Genomic DNA, 16,665 nt, shown 5'->3' with positions numbered 1-16,665 from the left:
AACCAAGTATGGAAAGTGACATACGGGTTCAGTTTTTGTTGTTGTCGTGCTTGTGTTGTCACGGTGTAACAGTTGAGAAAGTAATGGAGATGAACTTTAAGCTGCAAGGTTTCATGATGCAAGGTATTAGCAGGAATTTTTCTACAACATGGGGATTTCTTTGCCCTCATGGTGTCCTCAAGCAACCAGTACGTTGGTTAACAAGTGTGCAAAGAGGTGTCCTAGGTGATTTTGGAGGGAGGAGTAGAATTAGCTAAACCTTAGGCTGTTTTGTCACTTTGAATATATGACACGTTCTGAATGAATTTCAGAACTGTGGGAATTGAAATTCACTCTCAGTGAAGATGAAATATAATCTCATTTTGGAACATGATCAGGATTTGTTGATGAAATTTAGTATAATGCAAGTCCCCTGAGATGATCACTTTGATTTTGCAAACTGTGTGCCTCTCATATGAAAGTTAAATACTCCCTCGTGATTAGGTAAAAATATTTTAACCTCAATTTGATGAAATTCGTGCCCAGTTCTCCTCTCCTTGTTTTCTGGCCAGTCCTTGTTCCAGCCTGTTGGTGTGTTGTACTGAAGGCAGCAATGACTATAGCTCCTAATTGTCATCCTCCCCATTTCCCATCTGCATCATGTTTTCTTCTGGGCTGTAGTGTGGGCTGAAAGCATTTACCAGGAGTGCAGGTGCCTCATCTTACTGTGAAACTGGCATTTACCATAATGTTTTATTGTTTGTTCTTGAGAGCTATGGTATTTGTCCATATTTTGCTTTAAAGTCAAATGAGCTATGAAATGAGAAATACTCTGTTATTCTTAAGGTGTATCTTCTGGCTTAAGCTAGAAGGAGCAAATTTTGTTGCAACAATAGCTGTTAATGGGATTGATATAACCAACTACTGAGCATAGGGAAGAGAGGATGCATGAAATTTCTCCTCCGATTTCCAGATTCTTATCCCTTGAGTTCTTAAATAACTTCCTGGATTTCAAAATACTGGCGAAATAAAGATAAATGTCTCTTTTCTCTTTCACTGTTTCAATCTCTCCTGGTTTTTCTGAGCAGAAATAACATGCTCAAGGACTGCTTACTGTGAATGGGAATAACAGATGCTTCAAAGTTGCATGCCTGATAGATGTACATTTTTTTTTTTTTGGTGTTTACACTCCACTTTTTCTTCAACTGTATTCTTTTGATTCCTTTGTTTCTTTTGGTTAAATGTTGATCTCTTCCTCTTATCCTCACATTTTCTTCTTTTTCCCACTCCGCTTAATTGCTCTCAGTGAAGAATGCAGTAAGAAAAAACTTACGGATTGAGGTAGAATGGATGTTACTGTGTTACGTAAATTTTGAGTTTTTTCCCTTCTCCAGCTTTTGTATTCTTTCCCTCCTGCTTTCCTCCTGTCACTTGTCCTCATAACTTCCTTATATGACTTCCTTCAGTTATTCCTAATAATTTCAGTTGTAGAGTTTTCATACTTGTTATTAGTGTAACTCTGAATTATAGAATCACAGAACAGCTCAATTTGGAAAAGACCTTAAAGATCATCAAGTCCAACCATTATGTAACCATTCTACCCTAACAAACCACTGCTAAGTCGTGTCCATGAGCACTACATCTGAATGGTTTTTAAATACATGCAGGGATAGTGACTCAACCACCTCCCTAGGGAGCCTGTTCCAGTGCTTAACAACCCTTTTCTGTAAAGAAGTTTTTCCTGATATCCAACCTAAACCACCTCTGGTGCAAGTTGAGACCATTTCCCCTTATCCTGTCACCAGTGAGAAGAGACCAACCCTACTTTGCTGTAAGCACCTTTCAGGTATTGGAAGAGAGCAATAAGGTCTCCTCTCAGCCTCCTCTTCCTCAGACTGAACAGCCCCAGTTCCTTCAGTCGTTCCTCATTTGGCATATTCTCCAAGCCCTTCACAAGCCTTGTTGCCCTTCTTTGGACCTGGTCCAGCACTTCAGTGTTCTTTCTGAAGTGCCCAAAACTGAACACAGTACTCGAGGTGATGCCTCACCAATGTCGAGTACAGGGGCAGGATGACTTCTCTAGTCCTGCTCACCACACCATTCGTGTTACAAGCCAGGATGCCATTGGCCTTCTTGGCCACTTGGGCACACTGCTGGCTCATGTTCAGCCATCTGTCCATCAGTACCAAGGTCCTTCTCCATCCACCCAGTCCTCCCCAAGCCTGTAGGGTTGCCTGGGGTTGTTGTGACCAAAAGGCAGGACCAGACACTTGGCCATATTGAGACTCATATGGTTTATCTTGGCCTGTCGATCCAGGTCCCTCTGTGTGCCCTTCTCCACTCAACGCTCCCTCCCACATTGGTGTTGTAAAGGCACTGAAAAAGTGTCTTTAATTTGCATTCTGTTATACTGGATTGATTTAATAAAACAATATTACCAAATGTATTCTGCAGTAGTTATTTTATTTCTAGGTAGCTTTAATTGTGCTGACTGCTGTTGTTTTGAGCACAGCCTTTATTTACTCGTAGTTGGTGTTTGGACTGTTCATGCTTTCAGTCCATCAAGGTTTTTGACTTGAACTGTTACTTTTCTAGCTTAATGTGTTGCTTTGTTTTTGCCCTGGTCTGAACAGCCTGTTGCTCTCTGTCCCGAGGACACTGAGCCTTTTTCACTTGGGTTCAGGTTGAGATTTCCTGTTGTGATGGGAGATGATCTTGGGGGAAAATAGTCTGCATGAAGCAGAGATGTCTTACAAAGAGAGGAACGTTGATGGATGAGCTGCTTGCGGATTTTAGCTATGTGCAGATAACTTTGAGAGTTGTGCTACTAGATGTGTGGGCTCCTTAGTTATGCACCCAAGGCTAATGCCTCGGCAAAAATCTTGGAGGATCTCTACTTTTAAATAAGTATAGCATTTATAACTAACAAAGTTTTTTTTCCCTAGGGGGATGTACCTTCGATGATGGTCCAGGGCCCTGTGACTACCATCAGGATTTGTATGATGACTTCGACTGGGTACACGTCAGTGCTCAAGAGCCTCACTATTTGCCACCTGAGATGCCTCAAGGTGAGAAATCACATGGGTACTTGATAGAATAGACTTCTGGATTTCACTGAATATGACCTTAAGGCTGTGCTCTGTGATCTCCACTTTAGATTTGTTCCTGATAGTAATAAGACGAAACAGAAATAACTGATAGGAAATAAATCTGAGAAATTGAGAGACTTTCTTAGATGAAATTCTCTTTTTAAAGTGGGAATGTTGGGGACATAGCAAAGGGAGAAAGCAAGTGAAAACTTTTTTTTTTGTTGTTCTGCATGGAATTCCAGTTGACTCGCAGTGAAATTTGTCTTAAATGATAGCTAGCATATTGATTGAATAATTCAGGCATGTAATAGAACAAATGGTGGAAAAAAAAAAAAAAGAATAAATGCAAAATCTCATTCTGCCCCCTCTGTTCCCCCCAATCTGATCATCATCTGAAGGTAACCAGAAAAGCTTTGATTTATGGAAATATTGCTGTTGTTAATTACTATTTAGGACAGGTAATGAATAACTGAAGAGGTACAGCCTACATGACCTTGCCTGCTCACCTTTGATGAACAACTTAATCGGTGCTTCCCTGATAGCATGATATGCTGAGAAAATGAAAGCATTTGAAATTCAGCTACATTTTCCAATTAATAGTACATTAAGTAATTAATCATGCAGAGGAGGAAGAAAGGTCATGGCTATTTTATTTGTCTCTAAAAGGTTTTGTGAAGTGGGGTATGTGTGAAGGAGGAGTGGGAGATGTTGCCACATAGGCATGACTTAACCACTTAATCATTTCTTTCCTTCATTTAATGTATTATTTTGGATTATTAATAGATGTTAGTGAATATAATTTTGCTTTTTAACTGCTAAATATCTGGATTTCCCCTACTTTGAAGTCACTGACATAGTGCCTGTTACCATGACCCACATGTTACGTAAGAGGTTAATGTATTAATCAAGCTCCATTCTATAATTAATGGACTGCTTGAAGGTCCAGGTTGGTGTTAACTTCAGCCCTGAAGCATCATTGTTCCTGGTGTTGTTACTCCTGTATTAAGAAATTCAAAATAATATCTCCCTTAAGAAGGGAGAAACTAGTCACTTTCAAGTTTATATCTTTCAGTCTATGCACTCTGTTAAGATGATGTGGGTATTTTAATTGCAGTGTGTTTTGTAAAAAGAAAAAATATAAATCTGGTATTCTCAGACTTCAAGTATCTTCTGTATGGGAAGAACAGCACTTTGAGGAATTTTATTTTGAATGAATCTAAATGACAAGATAGCTTTTCTTGCGTTTCTCAAACACCATACCTGTCATCTTTAGACAGGCTTCAGAGTGAAGTGACACAGTGCACTCTGAATTTGGCAACTGATTTCTGTTTAGTTCTGTTACAGAACTGTTTCCTATGAATGCAGCATGCAGATTCTTCTGGAGGAAGGTTTCTTTTACAACTGTATGTGAAATTGTGGCTACTTGATTTAAAAAAAAAAACAACAACAAAAAACAACAGAACAATGGGATGTTTTGGAACTGATCCAAAACAGATATAGAAGAGGCTCTGATTTTTATTAAAATTCAACACTTCTTGGATCACTGTTTAAAAATTTTTATGCTTTGTAGTTGAGATCCAGACTGCAAGTGAATCTCATCTGATTATGTCTGATTATGTCTCATCTGATTCAGTCTTCAGAAGAAGAGTTATGCTGTGTCCCTATACTGAAGTTAATTTTTGTTTGGAATAGCACATTGCCTAGACAATCTTCAGTTTTACATTAAGTCTAAGAAGGTAGCACAATTCTAAAATGTGTTGAGTTCCTTTGTTGGGCTTGCGGAAAGTGGAGCAGCAGGAGGTTAGGAAACACAGAAGGGAAATAACCGCATGTAATAATTTTCCATGCAGGTGTTTCTGGTTTTTGTTTTGTTTTTTAGCATGGCTGACCTTGCCACTTACCTGATTACTATTGAAATTGTAGGTTAGGAAACACCACTCATTAAACAGTTGTCCAAGTACGGAATGATACAGTAATGATGGTACAGGTAAAATCGAACTGCTGCTGCTTTGACTTCTGCAAAATATATATATTTTTTCTTTTCTTTTTTTCTTTTTTTTTCTTTTCAATCTTTTAGTAAAACCAGGAATCTCCTAGGGACCAGAGTAAGCCCACTCTTTTCCTGTTTTATCTGAGAATGGAGAAGAGTTTCTCAGAGCAGTGAAGAAACAGAGGTGTTCAGGTAGGGACTCTTGTCCCTGCATCTCCAAGTTGTATAATCCTTCTGATGGTCACGAAGCTCCTTAATACCCATGCTGAAGTCCTCTTCATGGTCATTCTTTGTCCTGTGTGGACTCCTTGTCTCCTAGATTTCTTGGGAAACCAGTGCATCTCAGCCTTGTCTTTAGCAGGAGAAATATGTATTCCTTTGTGTCACAAGGAGTGCTGCTATAATAGTGTCAGATTGACTCAGAATCATTACAGTCATAAAACATTATATTTGATTTTTAAATGTCAATTTTTAGTTTTCAGTAGCTTCAAAATGTCTTACTTTAACCTGTCCTTTTTTTCTCTTTTTTTCTTTGCTTTGTTTCTTTTTCAGTTTTTAAATGGCAAGTGGGAGAGTTTGGGAATTGAATTTTATTCTATTTCTTTTGATTTTCAGGGAAAGGTTTAACTCAGTATTTTGCTTTGGAGAAGGATAAGTAGAAAATTTCAAATCTAATTGTGTATGTTTTGGAAGACTTTGAAAGTGTGAAAGCATTTCATAATGGAAAGCATAGTAATCATTATTGGCAAGACAAGTGTAATTATGTCTGAGTAATTAATGCAACTTCAGATTATTATTATTTTTTTTGTAATGATCTACATTGCATTTCCCAAATTATCAGTGAAGGAAAAAGCCACTTCTGTTATGGGAAAAGCGCAGTATATGATGATTAATTTAGAAATAAAATGAATGTGTAGAGCAGGTGGTTGTGTACAGCTTCAAAGAACAACTTCTAAATTGTTAGAATTGCTGCTTACATGCTAAAAACCTTTGGATTACCTGCTAAAACCTTGGAAAACTCCTGTTGTCCGTGATATAAAATGTGTATGATATAAAAGTGACTGTGCTAGATTAAGCCAAAGATTGGTTGGTTTTGAGGGAGCCTGTTAGTAGTTAACTAAAGAAGGCTATAGAAGAAGGACAAGTGTGTGATAAGTCCTCAGCATGTTCTCTCTGTTTCCCACTGCTTTGCATTAAGAAATTTTCTCAAACAGAAACTCTCTGATCCTAATGTTCTCAATGAGTTAATGTTTTTCCCTTCTTGCCTTTGCTTTAATCTCAATGGTCTCCTATACAGCTTACAGAGGACTCCTATAACAGTGCCACTGTTTGCTACAGATTATGAGAAGAATAATCTCTTTTAAATTGTTTTACATGCTGTTTCTGTTTGATGTATGTTAGTGTCTTATACTTAATAGGAAGTGAGACAAGGTGATTTCTAATCTCCTTCCCCATGCCATTCCATTGTAGTTGTTTGGTTTTTTTTGCTCTTTAATGCTTTTACTGTGAAGTGTATGCCCTTCTCCAACATCATTTTTCCTGGGTTGAATAAACCAAGTCTATTTAGTTGTTCCTTTTGTAGAAATGGTTCCACAACATGGAACTTGTGTTTTGTGTGAGGTGAGATAGGTGTCTGAGTGTTGTATTTTTGTAGTTGCAGTGATGAAAATGAAGTTGAAGTACCTAGCTAATTGTCTTTGAACCTCTTAGGGGGACAGACACATTCTGTATGTTGTAATGAGTCCTTTTGAGCAGGCCTGTGTTTTCAGATTTATGAATTTTATACATTGTACAGGACAAGATAGAAATTAGAGAATGATATTAAGATGAAATCCAATTTTGGATATGGATTTTTTCCCACTTTTATTAGGGGACTATTCATTATGTGAGGATAACTTCATTTTGTAGAAGAAAACATAAATAATTGCATGTTCTTATGTCACTGGAGGTTTGTGAGGGGGTGGTTTTATCTGTGTTAATAATATATTTACAGATGTTTCTACCCTTAGAGGTGATAGTTCATTTACCTTGTTTGGTTTGCCTGTTAAAAGCAGAATTACTCTGAGGCTATGCAGGACCAGCGCATGAGAGCCTGTAATGGCCTGTATGATGGGGAACCATTTAATGAAGGTCTTTTTTAATGTAAGGGCTATTACCCTCCTGGATACAAATGCAGTTTGAAGAATGCCTAAATTATAGCTGACAATAGCAATGTCCTGAGATGGACATTTTGTTTCTGATCTTTCAGACAGATAGATAATGTGCCTGGATTGGATATATAGTAATTTTGTGAGTCATTCTTCTATAAATCCACAGTAAGTACATTAATAGTAGTGGGAAAGGTCACTGGTTGCAGTTGTTGTCTAGTGTGACTAAAGGAAAACAGATTACATCTCTGAAGATGTGCTTCAGAATTAAATCGTTTCACAAATGAAACATTTCTTTACAGTGAATAATATCAAAGGAATTAATTCTCACTTTGCAGAAATGACTTATGACCTTGCATGTTGCCCTGCTTTAAAGAATAAAACTAAATTATGTGTTCTTTGGAAAATAAATAAATAAAAGCCCAGTCCTGAACAATAAAACATTGTGGATTCAGACTTAGGCTGATGTTTTGGGCTCCCTAGTGGAAGACTGCTTGGTTAACTCAGAATGGAGACCATAGGCTATGAAGGGCAATGTGAATGACAAGTGTGTTGACAAGTAGTCTTAAACCACACTTTCATGGTAATTGCTTTTGCATGGATTTTAGGCAGAATGTCTGTGGCTGCTTGTTTCATATCCTGTCATTCCCAGATGCATTCTCATGTTGCTGCATACTCCCAAGTCGCTCTGACATGCATGTGCTTGTGCAGCAAATTGGGTCAGGGAGCAAGTATGGGTTTAAAATAATTACTTTGGGGGAAAAAAAGAATTTGGCATTTATCAGTTTATTGATCCAGTTTGATGTGTGGATGTTAAAAAAAAAAAAAAAAAAAAAGTTGCTGCTCTGGTGTAGCTGATGAAGAAGGTATGTAAGCTGGTGGTGTGCATGGACATGAAGGTTAGATAAACCTCTGGGGTGCCTGAAAGAAATACAAAAATTACACGCTTAGATTTGCGTGCAACTTTAATTTTCCTGTCTGAATTAGAGCTGAGATATTAGTTGTGATCTGGAAGGTTAGCTGTGTGCCATTGAAGTTCTGTCTTCTGCAGAACTGAAATAGCTATTATGTCACCCGCATGACCCAAAATAAATTTCTGTGCAGGGACCAGCATGTTCATGATGTGTGTAAATGAGAGAGAAAAGCCAGAAGGTCATGAAATTTGTTATAATACCGATTTTTTTTGTATGAACATGGCTCAGGAAAGAAAGCTCTAATGTGTAGGTCATATAGTATAGATGATACTTTTGGCCTTTTACTTCATTTTAACTTGGGTTTTTCTCCTATAGAAATGAAACCACCAACCCACAAATAAATTTAAATCGTGTTTTTATGTGTGTGTGTGGTATAGCAAATGCGAACTGGGAAGTAGTGCTTGATGAAAGCTAGGTGCTCTGAGGCTTTTGAAGGAAGACTGCTTTTCAATTATGTATGGAACACGGGGTCCACTCCCTGCCAGCAATCCCCTGCTTTTCCTGGGAACATCAATTAACACTATTTTGCAAGTTCAATCGGACAGAATGCTTTCCAGGTCTCCCAGTTTTAGCGGACAAACTAGCAAAGTTTACCAGTGCAACGAGTGGCTGACTACTGACTTTAAGGTTTTGCAGATGTATGGATTGCATTGCCAGTATAAAGGTAGTAGACAAGAGAAACTATGCACAAGGGTATTTCTTTATTGATCCATGTATTGACAAAGGCAATTCTGGAAGCCAGTGGTTTGAAGTTTGGTCAGTGAGAGCTTATTTGAGTCATTACATATGTGATACATTTTAAAAGCTTGGATCTGCATGTGGAGCTAGTAAGAATTTTTGATTGTTTCCCTTTATATTTCTTTATGTAATGGGGTAGATGTGCTTTACTTAAACTTGTTTTCTTTGTAGACTCCTTGGCCCTAAAAGTTACTGGTTTTTTTTTTTTTTTTTTTTTTTTTTCCCCCCATTTAACTTGTCAGTATGTTACAGAGCTGAATCAGTTTGATGTACTTACTTTATCAGAGTATATTTGACTGCTTTTCTTACTCAGTAACCTTTATGGTTGGCTTCTTGTCTGAATTATTTTGTAAATAGCATCTTTAACAGAAAGAAACCTATCTTGTTAGTGCAATGCAATTAATGTCTACTGAAAGAACACCTGTAAACATCCTGATCCTGTTTAGCTTGCTCAGTACAGTGCATTAATCAATCTATTGACCAATTCCAAGGGTTCCCTGTTGTTCTCAAGAATATTTAGCTTGGTATACAGTGAAGAAGAGCGCAGAAGAAGGTTTAACAGATAATGTAGTGTGTAGCTGTACTCTTTTACCTTTAGGTAAGCCATTTTTTTTATTCAGAAAATTTAGACACAGGGTTAGGAAAAGAAAAGTGTTTACCTTTAAAGTTATATGGTTATATTTTGTTTCATCATAGTATTTCTTCCATGCAATATTGATTTCCAAAAAGCTCATTTGTTTTTGAGTAACTTGTTATTACTTGTAGTCCTCAAATTAGTGTATTTTACTGCTCTCACTTGAAAAATAAAAATAAGCTTGCTATGGGTAGATATACAAAGAAGTAGGTTAAATTTGGCCAAATCTACCTCTATCGTGCCCATACCAAAAGTTACACTGCCATATGCTGGTGTTGTCTTAGCATTCAAAAGTGTTTCTTGTCCATTATGCAACTCCTTAGCTTTGTGTCTCAGCATCACGGAAGTTCAGATAGCACTGGTCATCACAGCTCCAAATAGAAATGTACTGCTCCAAGTGGAAATGTATTACTGGCTTACATGCAGTAAGTTACTGCCTGGGGGAACTGTCCGTAAGAGGCATTACCTGAAGTTGCTATCTTGATAGCCTTGCAAAGGGGGCACAAAAGGAGAAATGGTACTGTGCTATCCTTTCAATGTTAAGGGCAAAGAGTCTGAATAGCACGTTGTCACTTTGGAAAATGCTGTAGTTTATTTGAGGCATTTAGAGTTCAGAATGTGCAAGACTGGAAGCCAAAGTGTGAATTCTCTCTGCTCACCTTCATAACAAGGAGCAAGCCAGCCCACCTTTCAAGTGCTATGAGTACTGTGTCTGCCGGCTGTTGTGCCATTGTCCTGCCATTGATTTCTTTTTGATTCCTCTCTGAGCCTGATTTTTTTTTTAATTTTTATTTTTTGGTGTGGAAGAGGTGGGGTGTGTTTTATTTTGTATGGGCTTTTTCTTTTTTTAAAAAAAAAAAAAATCCCCTTCTGAAGATAACAGTTGTTTACCTGTCCTTAGGATTTTTGGCTATCTTGGAGCCAAAATGTTAATGAGTTAATGTAGCTCTGTTTCACTTACATGGTCATGCATGGGCACATTTGGCTCAGAACATGGGCTCATCTCTCGTTTCTGTCCACAGAAAATGGCACGGTGCCAGCATATCAAATGATTTTATTCCTTTTGTTTGGCACTGTTTGGCTGGACTCTTTCACTGACAAGACAACGACAAATACTGCATGTGTACTTCTTTTGCTCCTATCTCCTGTAAGTCTGGGTGGCCTTTCTACTGCTGCTCACATGTTTCTGGCTGCTCCTTTCTGCAGTGTTGACATTTCTGTAAATTGACCTGATTGGAAACTTAATCCTCATTTTTCCCTCCCACTCACCTGTGTGTAAATTTTAGTATCCTAATGAATGCCAGATTGAAGTTGTAATGTAACTGCAGGCTGCTCAGTAGAAGATGTAGAAGAAACTATATTAGCTGTATGGAAAATAAATAACTTTATTACCTATGAGAGGAAAAATAGAAACGATATGGGAACTATTTGGGGAAGTACTGAAGTAGTAACACCGTGTATGAAGAATAATAATAGCATTAAGTCAAGAGGAGGTGGGAAAAAAAACTATAGCAGAATGAGTAATTTACAGTGGTTGCTAATATAGATTATTGTTAAGTAATAATCTCCAGAAATGGGGCAGGCAGAGGGCAAGGTGTTGTAGTTATTCTTTGTGGATGGGTAACTTTTCACTTGTGTCACAGGGGAGATAAAGTGTCTTGGAAGCGTAAGTGAAACTGTGGGCTGCTTTGATTTCAGTGCAGTGCAAGAGTATTCACAATCCCACTTGTCATAAAGGACCTTGTGCAACTGTAAATACTTATATTACCTGTGCACTGATATCCAAAGCAATAGTAACACAAACGGGAAAAGAGATGATGTCTCTAGAACCAATGACAACAAAAAAACGTAAGAAGAGGTAAATTTCAGGAAGCCGCTTAATAGCCACAAAAGAAAGAGTAGAGTTCCTCTATGTTTTTCCATGCATAGTATCTGAAATCTTCCTGTCTGCTTTAATATTGATTTCTGAGTTCTGACCATTTTTCTGCTTGGTATGTAATTTCTGTTCTTTGTTGTGCTTTTGCCTCAAGTCCATGCTGATGCAGCAATCATTGGTGTTTTCTAATGGTGACTAAAACAGCGGTAAGAATAAAAGTATATTATTCTACAGAACAGATTCTGACTGAATTGACATTTAAACTTTTTTCTTAAGTCTTGGTGAACAAATGAGACAATTTGGGAAACATTGAGATTTTTTTATTTGGGCACATCACAGAATCACAGAATTGTAGGGGCTGGAAGAGACCACAGAGATAATCGAGTCCAACCCTCCTGCAAAGCAAGGCCCCCCTACAGCAGGCTGCACAGGTAGGTGTCCAGGTGGGTCTTGAATATCTCCAGAGAAGGAGAATCCACAACCTCCCTGGGCAGCCTGTTCCAGTGCTCCGTCACCCTCGCTGTGAAGAAGTTCTAAGTTGTTATCATTACTTGTACAGACACATGTTCAAATTGCCTTTTTCAGGATCATTATGGGACTAAAGCTTGTTTTCTCTTTCAGAGGAAGGGGCATCCTGGCTGGGACTTTCTTTGTTTCATTTCCCAGCATGCTATATAGATATTGTTGAAAAGGCAAGTCCTTTCAGTTGGTGGTCACACTAACATCACTTTCTAGCATGTGTACTGTGAAGAGGCAGTTACTTCAGTGGATTTATTAGAAAAGGACCAGGTCTGTGAGCAATGTGAGGTATGAAAACAGATGCATTTGTTGCTTTGTCTTGTGAGTGAAGTTTGTGTGTTTACTTCTGAATATTTTTTTTTTTTTTATAATATTTCTGTCTCAGATACAGTGACATCCAAAGTTCTCTTCCTTTCTTCCAATCTCTCCCAGAACCTGACACTGTAATTTCATTTAAAATTTAGTATTGATTATATGGTAGTATTCAGAAATTTAATGCATGAAAAACATGAAAGCACTACGACAAGAAAAAACTAAGCAATGTTTTAAAATGCAGAGCAATTTTTTGTTCCAAAATGTGTTGCTTCTGTCTAGAGATAGGTAGATTGTAGTCAGATTTAATCTTTAGTTAAACCTATCAAGTAAGGAAACTTGAATTAAACCATGTGTTTTTACCTTTGATTTGCGTTTTACATTGTTAGTGTCTATTTTCAAAAGGGGAAAAAAAAAGCACACTTTTCTAGGTACACTTGCAATGCACAATGCAGGGGCTGTCAGAAGTATACCAGCTAACTTCATATTTCTGAGTAGCTCAGGAGGCTCAGCTTTCTACCTGTCACCAAGCTGGCACTGGGGCAGTGTGGCACATCATTGGGAGGATGTGCTTATTTTCATAAATGTAATATGTTGTGTGGAACATGTATGCATCAAAATGCTGATTAGCAAGGGATTCTTGAGTACTTTGTCGCTACTTCAGTATCTTATTGTTAAAAAAAAAAAAGCAAAACCTAATGAAAACTACTTCTTCCTTTGTCTTTCTGAAAGAGGTAGTTACCAGTATGTAACAGCTATTTACTGTATCTTGGATCAAACCTTTTTTTAACTCCCTTGATGAAGAGAATGTAGCCGTGTATAAACACAAATCAGACATGCTGTACTATTTTAGAGAAAGTCAACAAACAATATGAACTAAGCATTTCTGTCATGCTCTTGGATTCTCTTAACTAATTCCCATGAATGATGGATCAGTAAGCTCAACACATTTATGCAGAAGAAACTGTTATTCTCATTAATTTTTCTTCTGTCTGCTATTCCAGCCTTTACATTCTATCCACCCACACCTCCCACTGTGCATGTGTAAGTGATAAACTTACGGATTACTTTGATATCTCTGAACTCATGGACTTTGATAAAACAGACAGAAATGTACAACTGAGTAAAATCTGCAGTTCCAGAAGTGAGTGACCTTATGCAGGTACTAGATGGCTTTGCCTGGGCAATTTGTATCTGTTCTGTTGTTGTTGTTGTTTGCTTGCTTTTTTGTTTTGGTGACTTAAGAGCAGGGTACTTTGGCTTAGGGCTTTGTGGGTGGGCTCTTGTGACTTCCTTTCTTACTGGCAGGAACAGCTCTGCTTTCTAATTAGGCTACAGGCTACAGTTGCAGGTAGACTTAAAGCTGATACAGGCTTCCAATTAGGCTGCAGCTTCACAGGTTGCAGCAAGACAGCCTAACACCTTACTGTTGCTAAAAAGAGATTATTTTGCTTCTCTTAACTCCCTCTCTTCCCCACCTTCATGCTTCAGCTAGCTTTACTAGCTAACTTTACTCATCAGAGTTTACTGAGAGCTGATGTAACTCATTATCCTGGAGAAAATGTTACTGTTGTTTTCCTGGATTCAGCTGGCTTCGTGAATTGAGTTGACTCGTGGAAAGGTCTGACTAGCATCAGAGCCAGAAGCATTAAAGAATGAAGGAGCTAGAAGGAGGAGTTGCATAAAAATGAGAGGCTGGTAGGGTGTTATTAGGTCATGCCATCTGTTTGTGAGCAGCAGTTTGTTTTTCTTGATTAATGCCATCTAATTTCCACCCTGTCAGCCCCAAGTTTTTCATTGTATGGTCCTGCCAAATGCCCTTGATTGGATCCTGTGTGAAATCAAGAGATGAGTCCATTCATGTCAGTAATGATACAATGGGTGTATGGGTTTATGCGTAAGTCCCCTCCCAAGATGTGGAGAAACTCTTAAGTATCTTCTTTGTAGATTTCTGTCAGGTCTATAGTCCAAAAAGTTCTCAATTGTGTTGAAAATGTTTTGTTGTGAATATGTTCATGTTTATTAAATGGATTTGGAACATGATGATATCATTAGTTAAATAGTGATGGTTACCTGGGAGCAAGTGACTATATGAAGAAAACTGCTGAGTCTGGCAAATGCAGCCTACTCAATAAAAGATCCTGTATACCATAGCTTAAAGGAATAATCATCCCATGTGTGCCAGGAACTTTTTATACATAAAAGCAGATGATTCCCTCAAGAATAAATAAATTTTGCAATCCTGTCAGGTGATCTAATATGGAAAGAAAAAAACATTAAAATTACTATGTAAATTTGCTTACATTTATATAAATTTCATTTTACTGATATTTATGAAATTTAATTTACATGTATAATTTATATAAATGTGAATTTACATTCATTTAATGTTAATGTAGAATTTATGTAAAGGTTTTGATTAAGGAGGGTGAAAGAAGTAAAACTACGAAAGAGGAGATTGCTCGTGGGTATGGATCAGAGGACAGATCAACACCAATGATGCTATGTTTATTGAGTGTCTGCTGCAGCTCATCTATCAAGAAAAGAAGGTAGATAACATTTTCTTTGTGGCAGATGAAAGTGACACCATCACAGGCCTAGAGGGGATGCTACCCTCACAAATGAGGAAGAGCTATTGGATGATAGTTGAGGACAGCCTGAGATTAACCAACTGTGTGACCATGTGGCTTGAGTTTATAATCCTGAGAGGTGACTAAGCTGAGCAGCAAAATTTATGTCTAGTGCTCTTGAAAAGCAGATTTGGACCTGTTCAGGGACCTGCTTGGTGGGGAGGTGCCTGGAAGGCCAGAGGGGTCCAGTAGAGCTGGTTGATCAAAGGGAGCCTCTCAGAGCATAAAGGATGGGCTGTTGCCATGTGCAGAGTGCTGAACAAGCATGGCAGAAAGCTGTCTTAAATGAAATTGTTGCTCCTCACTGAGCCTGAGTACAAAAAGTAAGCACACAAAGGCAGATGTAGGGACTAGCTAGCTGGGGAAGGATACAGAGACATTGCTTGCTTATGCAAAGATGGAGTCAGGGAAGCTAAAATTAAACTGGAGTTGAATCACATCTAGTAAGAGATGTGAGGAGAAACACAGAAAGTTTCCATATGTACACTGACAACAAGAAGAAGGCTAAGAAAAGGGTAGGCCCATTGCTCATTGAGGTTAGGGGGACCTAGTGAAAAGTGGATATATTGATGGTTTTTTTTAATCTCAGTTTTAACGAGTATGACTTGTGCCCAAGGCCCTACAGGTTCCTCAGTTTACATGCAGGGCATGTGAGAACAATGTTAGGGATCACTGAATCACTTAGAAATGCACATGTCTGTAGAACAGCTGGAATGCACACAAGAGTGCTGGAGGACCTGTCCATCTTGACTTTGGGGCTGATCTTGGACATCTTCAGAGGAAAGCTCCTCAGAACTGGGAAAAAATAACATGTATAATATAAATAAATATAAATTATACTGTTTAATATATATATGTATATATATAAATGAATGATTACAAAATGAAGTCAATACAAATTAACTGAAAAAAATCAACAAGCACATTTAGTAATAGATTTAAAAAGCACTAAAAACTTGGAATATCAATAACAGCTGCTGAAAAGTTGATAGATTTTAAGCGTGTAGGAGACAACAGTTTGCAAGTCCCTTTGAATCAATCCCTTGATATATATATATATATATATTTTTTTAAGATGACCTAGGTTTTATATTGTGGATATTTTTTTCTTGTTCTCTTCTTTAAATCTGTAAGCTTTTTGATGTGATATTGTCATTGCATGAGCTAGGAGTTTAAGAGTAGAAGTGAAATAAAACTATGCAATTTTAAAGAAAATGGCATTGTGAGACAGTTGACACAATATTGTCATCAGAGTAATTTCATGGGACAAAGGTGGTATCAAAAGTAGTTTTATTCTGAAACTAATTTTTAAAACAAGTATTCTTTCTTTCAATATCTCTGTTCAGTCAGCCACTTTTGATTAAATGTATTTGTGGAACTGTGACTTGAAAAGCAGTGACTTGTTAAGTTCTTGGGGGTCACAGGCAGTCCTACAGCCAAGCATGGATGCGAGTAATAGTTGGAGTGTAAAATTTTTGGTGGGCTGTTATACTTGTATCTGCAGTGAACATTTACCCTTGTAATCTTGTCCATTTCAAAACCAGATGCTGGTTTTGCTGGTTGGAAAGAACAGAGGCAGCTTAGAGATTGAAATGGCTGCCTCTTAGCCTGAAGAATAATGATCTCTTGAGTCGATGTCAAAGAAATTTCAGTTCTTCTGGTGATGACTAGAATGTGGCTGCATAAGGAAAGAGTTGAATTGGTGATGATAGCTATTAAGTCCAACCAATGACAATGTTGTAATATTTATTAGTTATAAGCAGAAGTGATGTATATT

At 37.8% G+C, this 16,665-nt stretch overlaps 1 protein-coding gene across 8 annotated transcripts in view; it reads left to right on the top strand.

Moving 5' to 3' along the window:
• Positions 1-16,665, top strand: part of PTPRK (protein tyrosine phosphatase receptor type K) — a 393,137-nt gene that overhangs the window by 84,887 nt on the left and 291,585 nt on the right. For all 8 annotated transcript variants that reach the window (XM_052698882.1, XM_052698920.1, XM_052698873.1 and 5 more), the window contains exon 2: positions 2,925-3,047. In XM_052698882.1, the coding sequence (XP_052554842.1) occupies positions 2,925-3,047 (123 nt within the window). The remainder of the gene's footprint in view (positions 1-2,924; positions 3,048-16,665) is intronic.

The sequence above is a fragment of the Tympanuchus pallidicinctus genome, unplaced genomic scaffold (assembly GCF_026119805.1).
Source record: "Tympanuchus pallidicinctus isolate F22 unplaced genomic scaffold, pur_lepc_1.0 scaffold1, whole genome shotgun sequence".
Lineage (NCBI taxonomy): Eukaryota > Metazoa > Chordata > Aves > Galliformes > Phasianidae > Tympanuchus > Tympanuchus pallidicinctus.
Note: the sequence above shows the minus strand (reverse complement) of the source record. Positions and strands in the feature narration are given on the sequence as shown.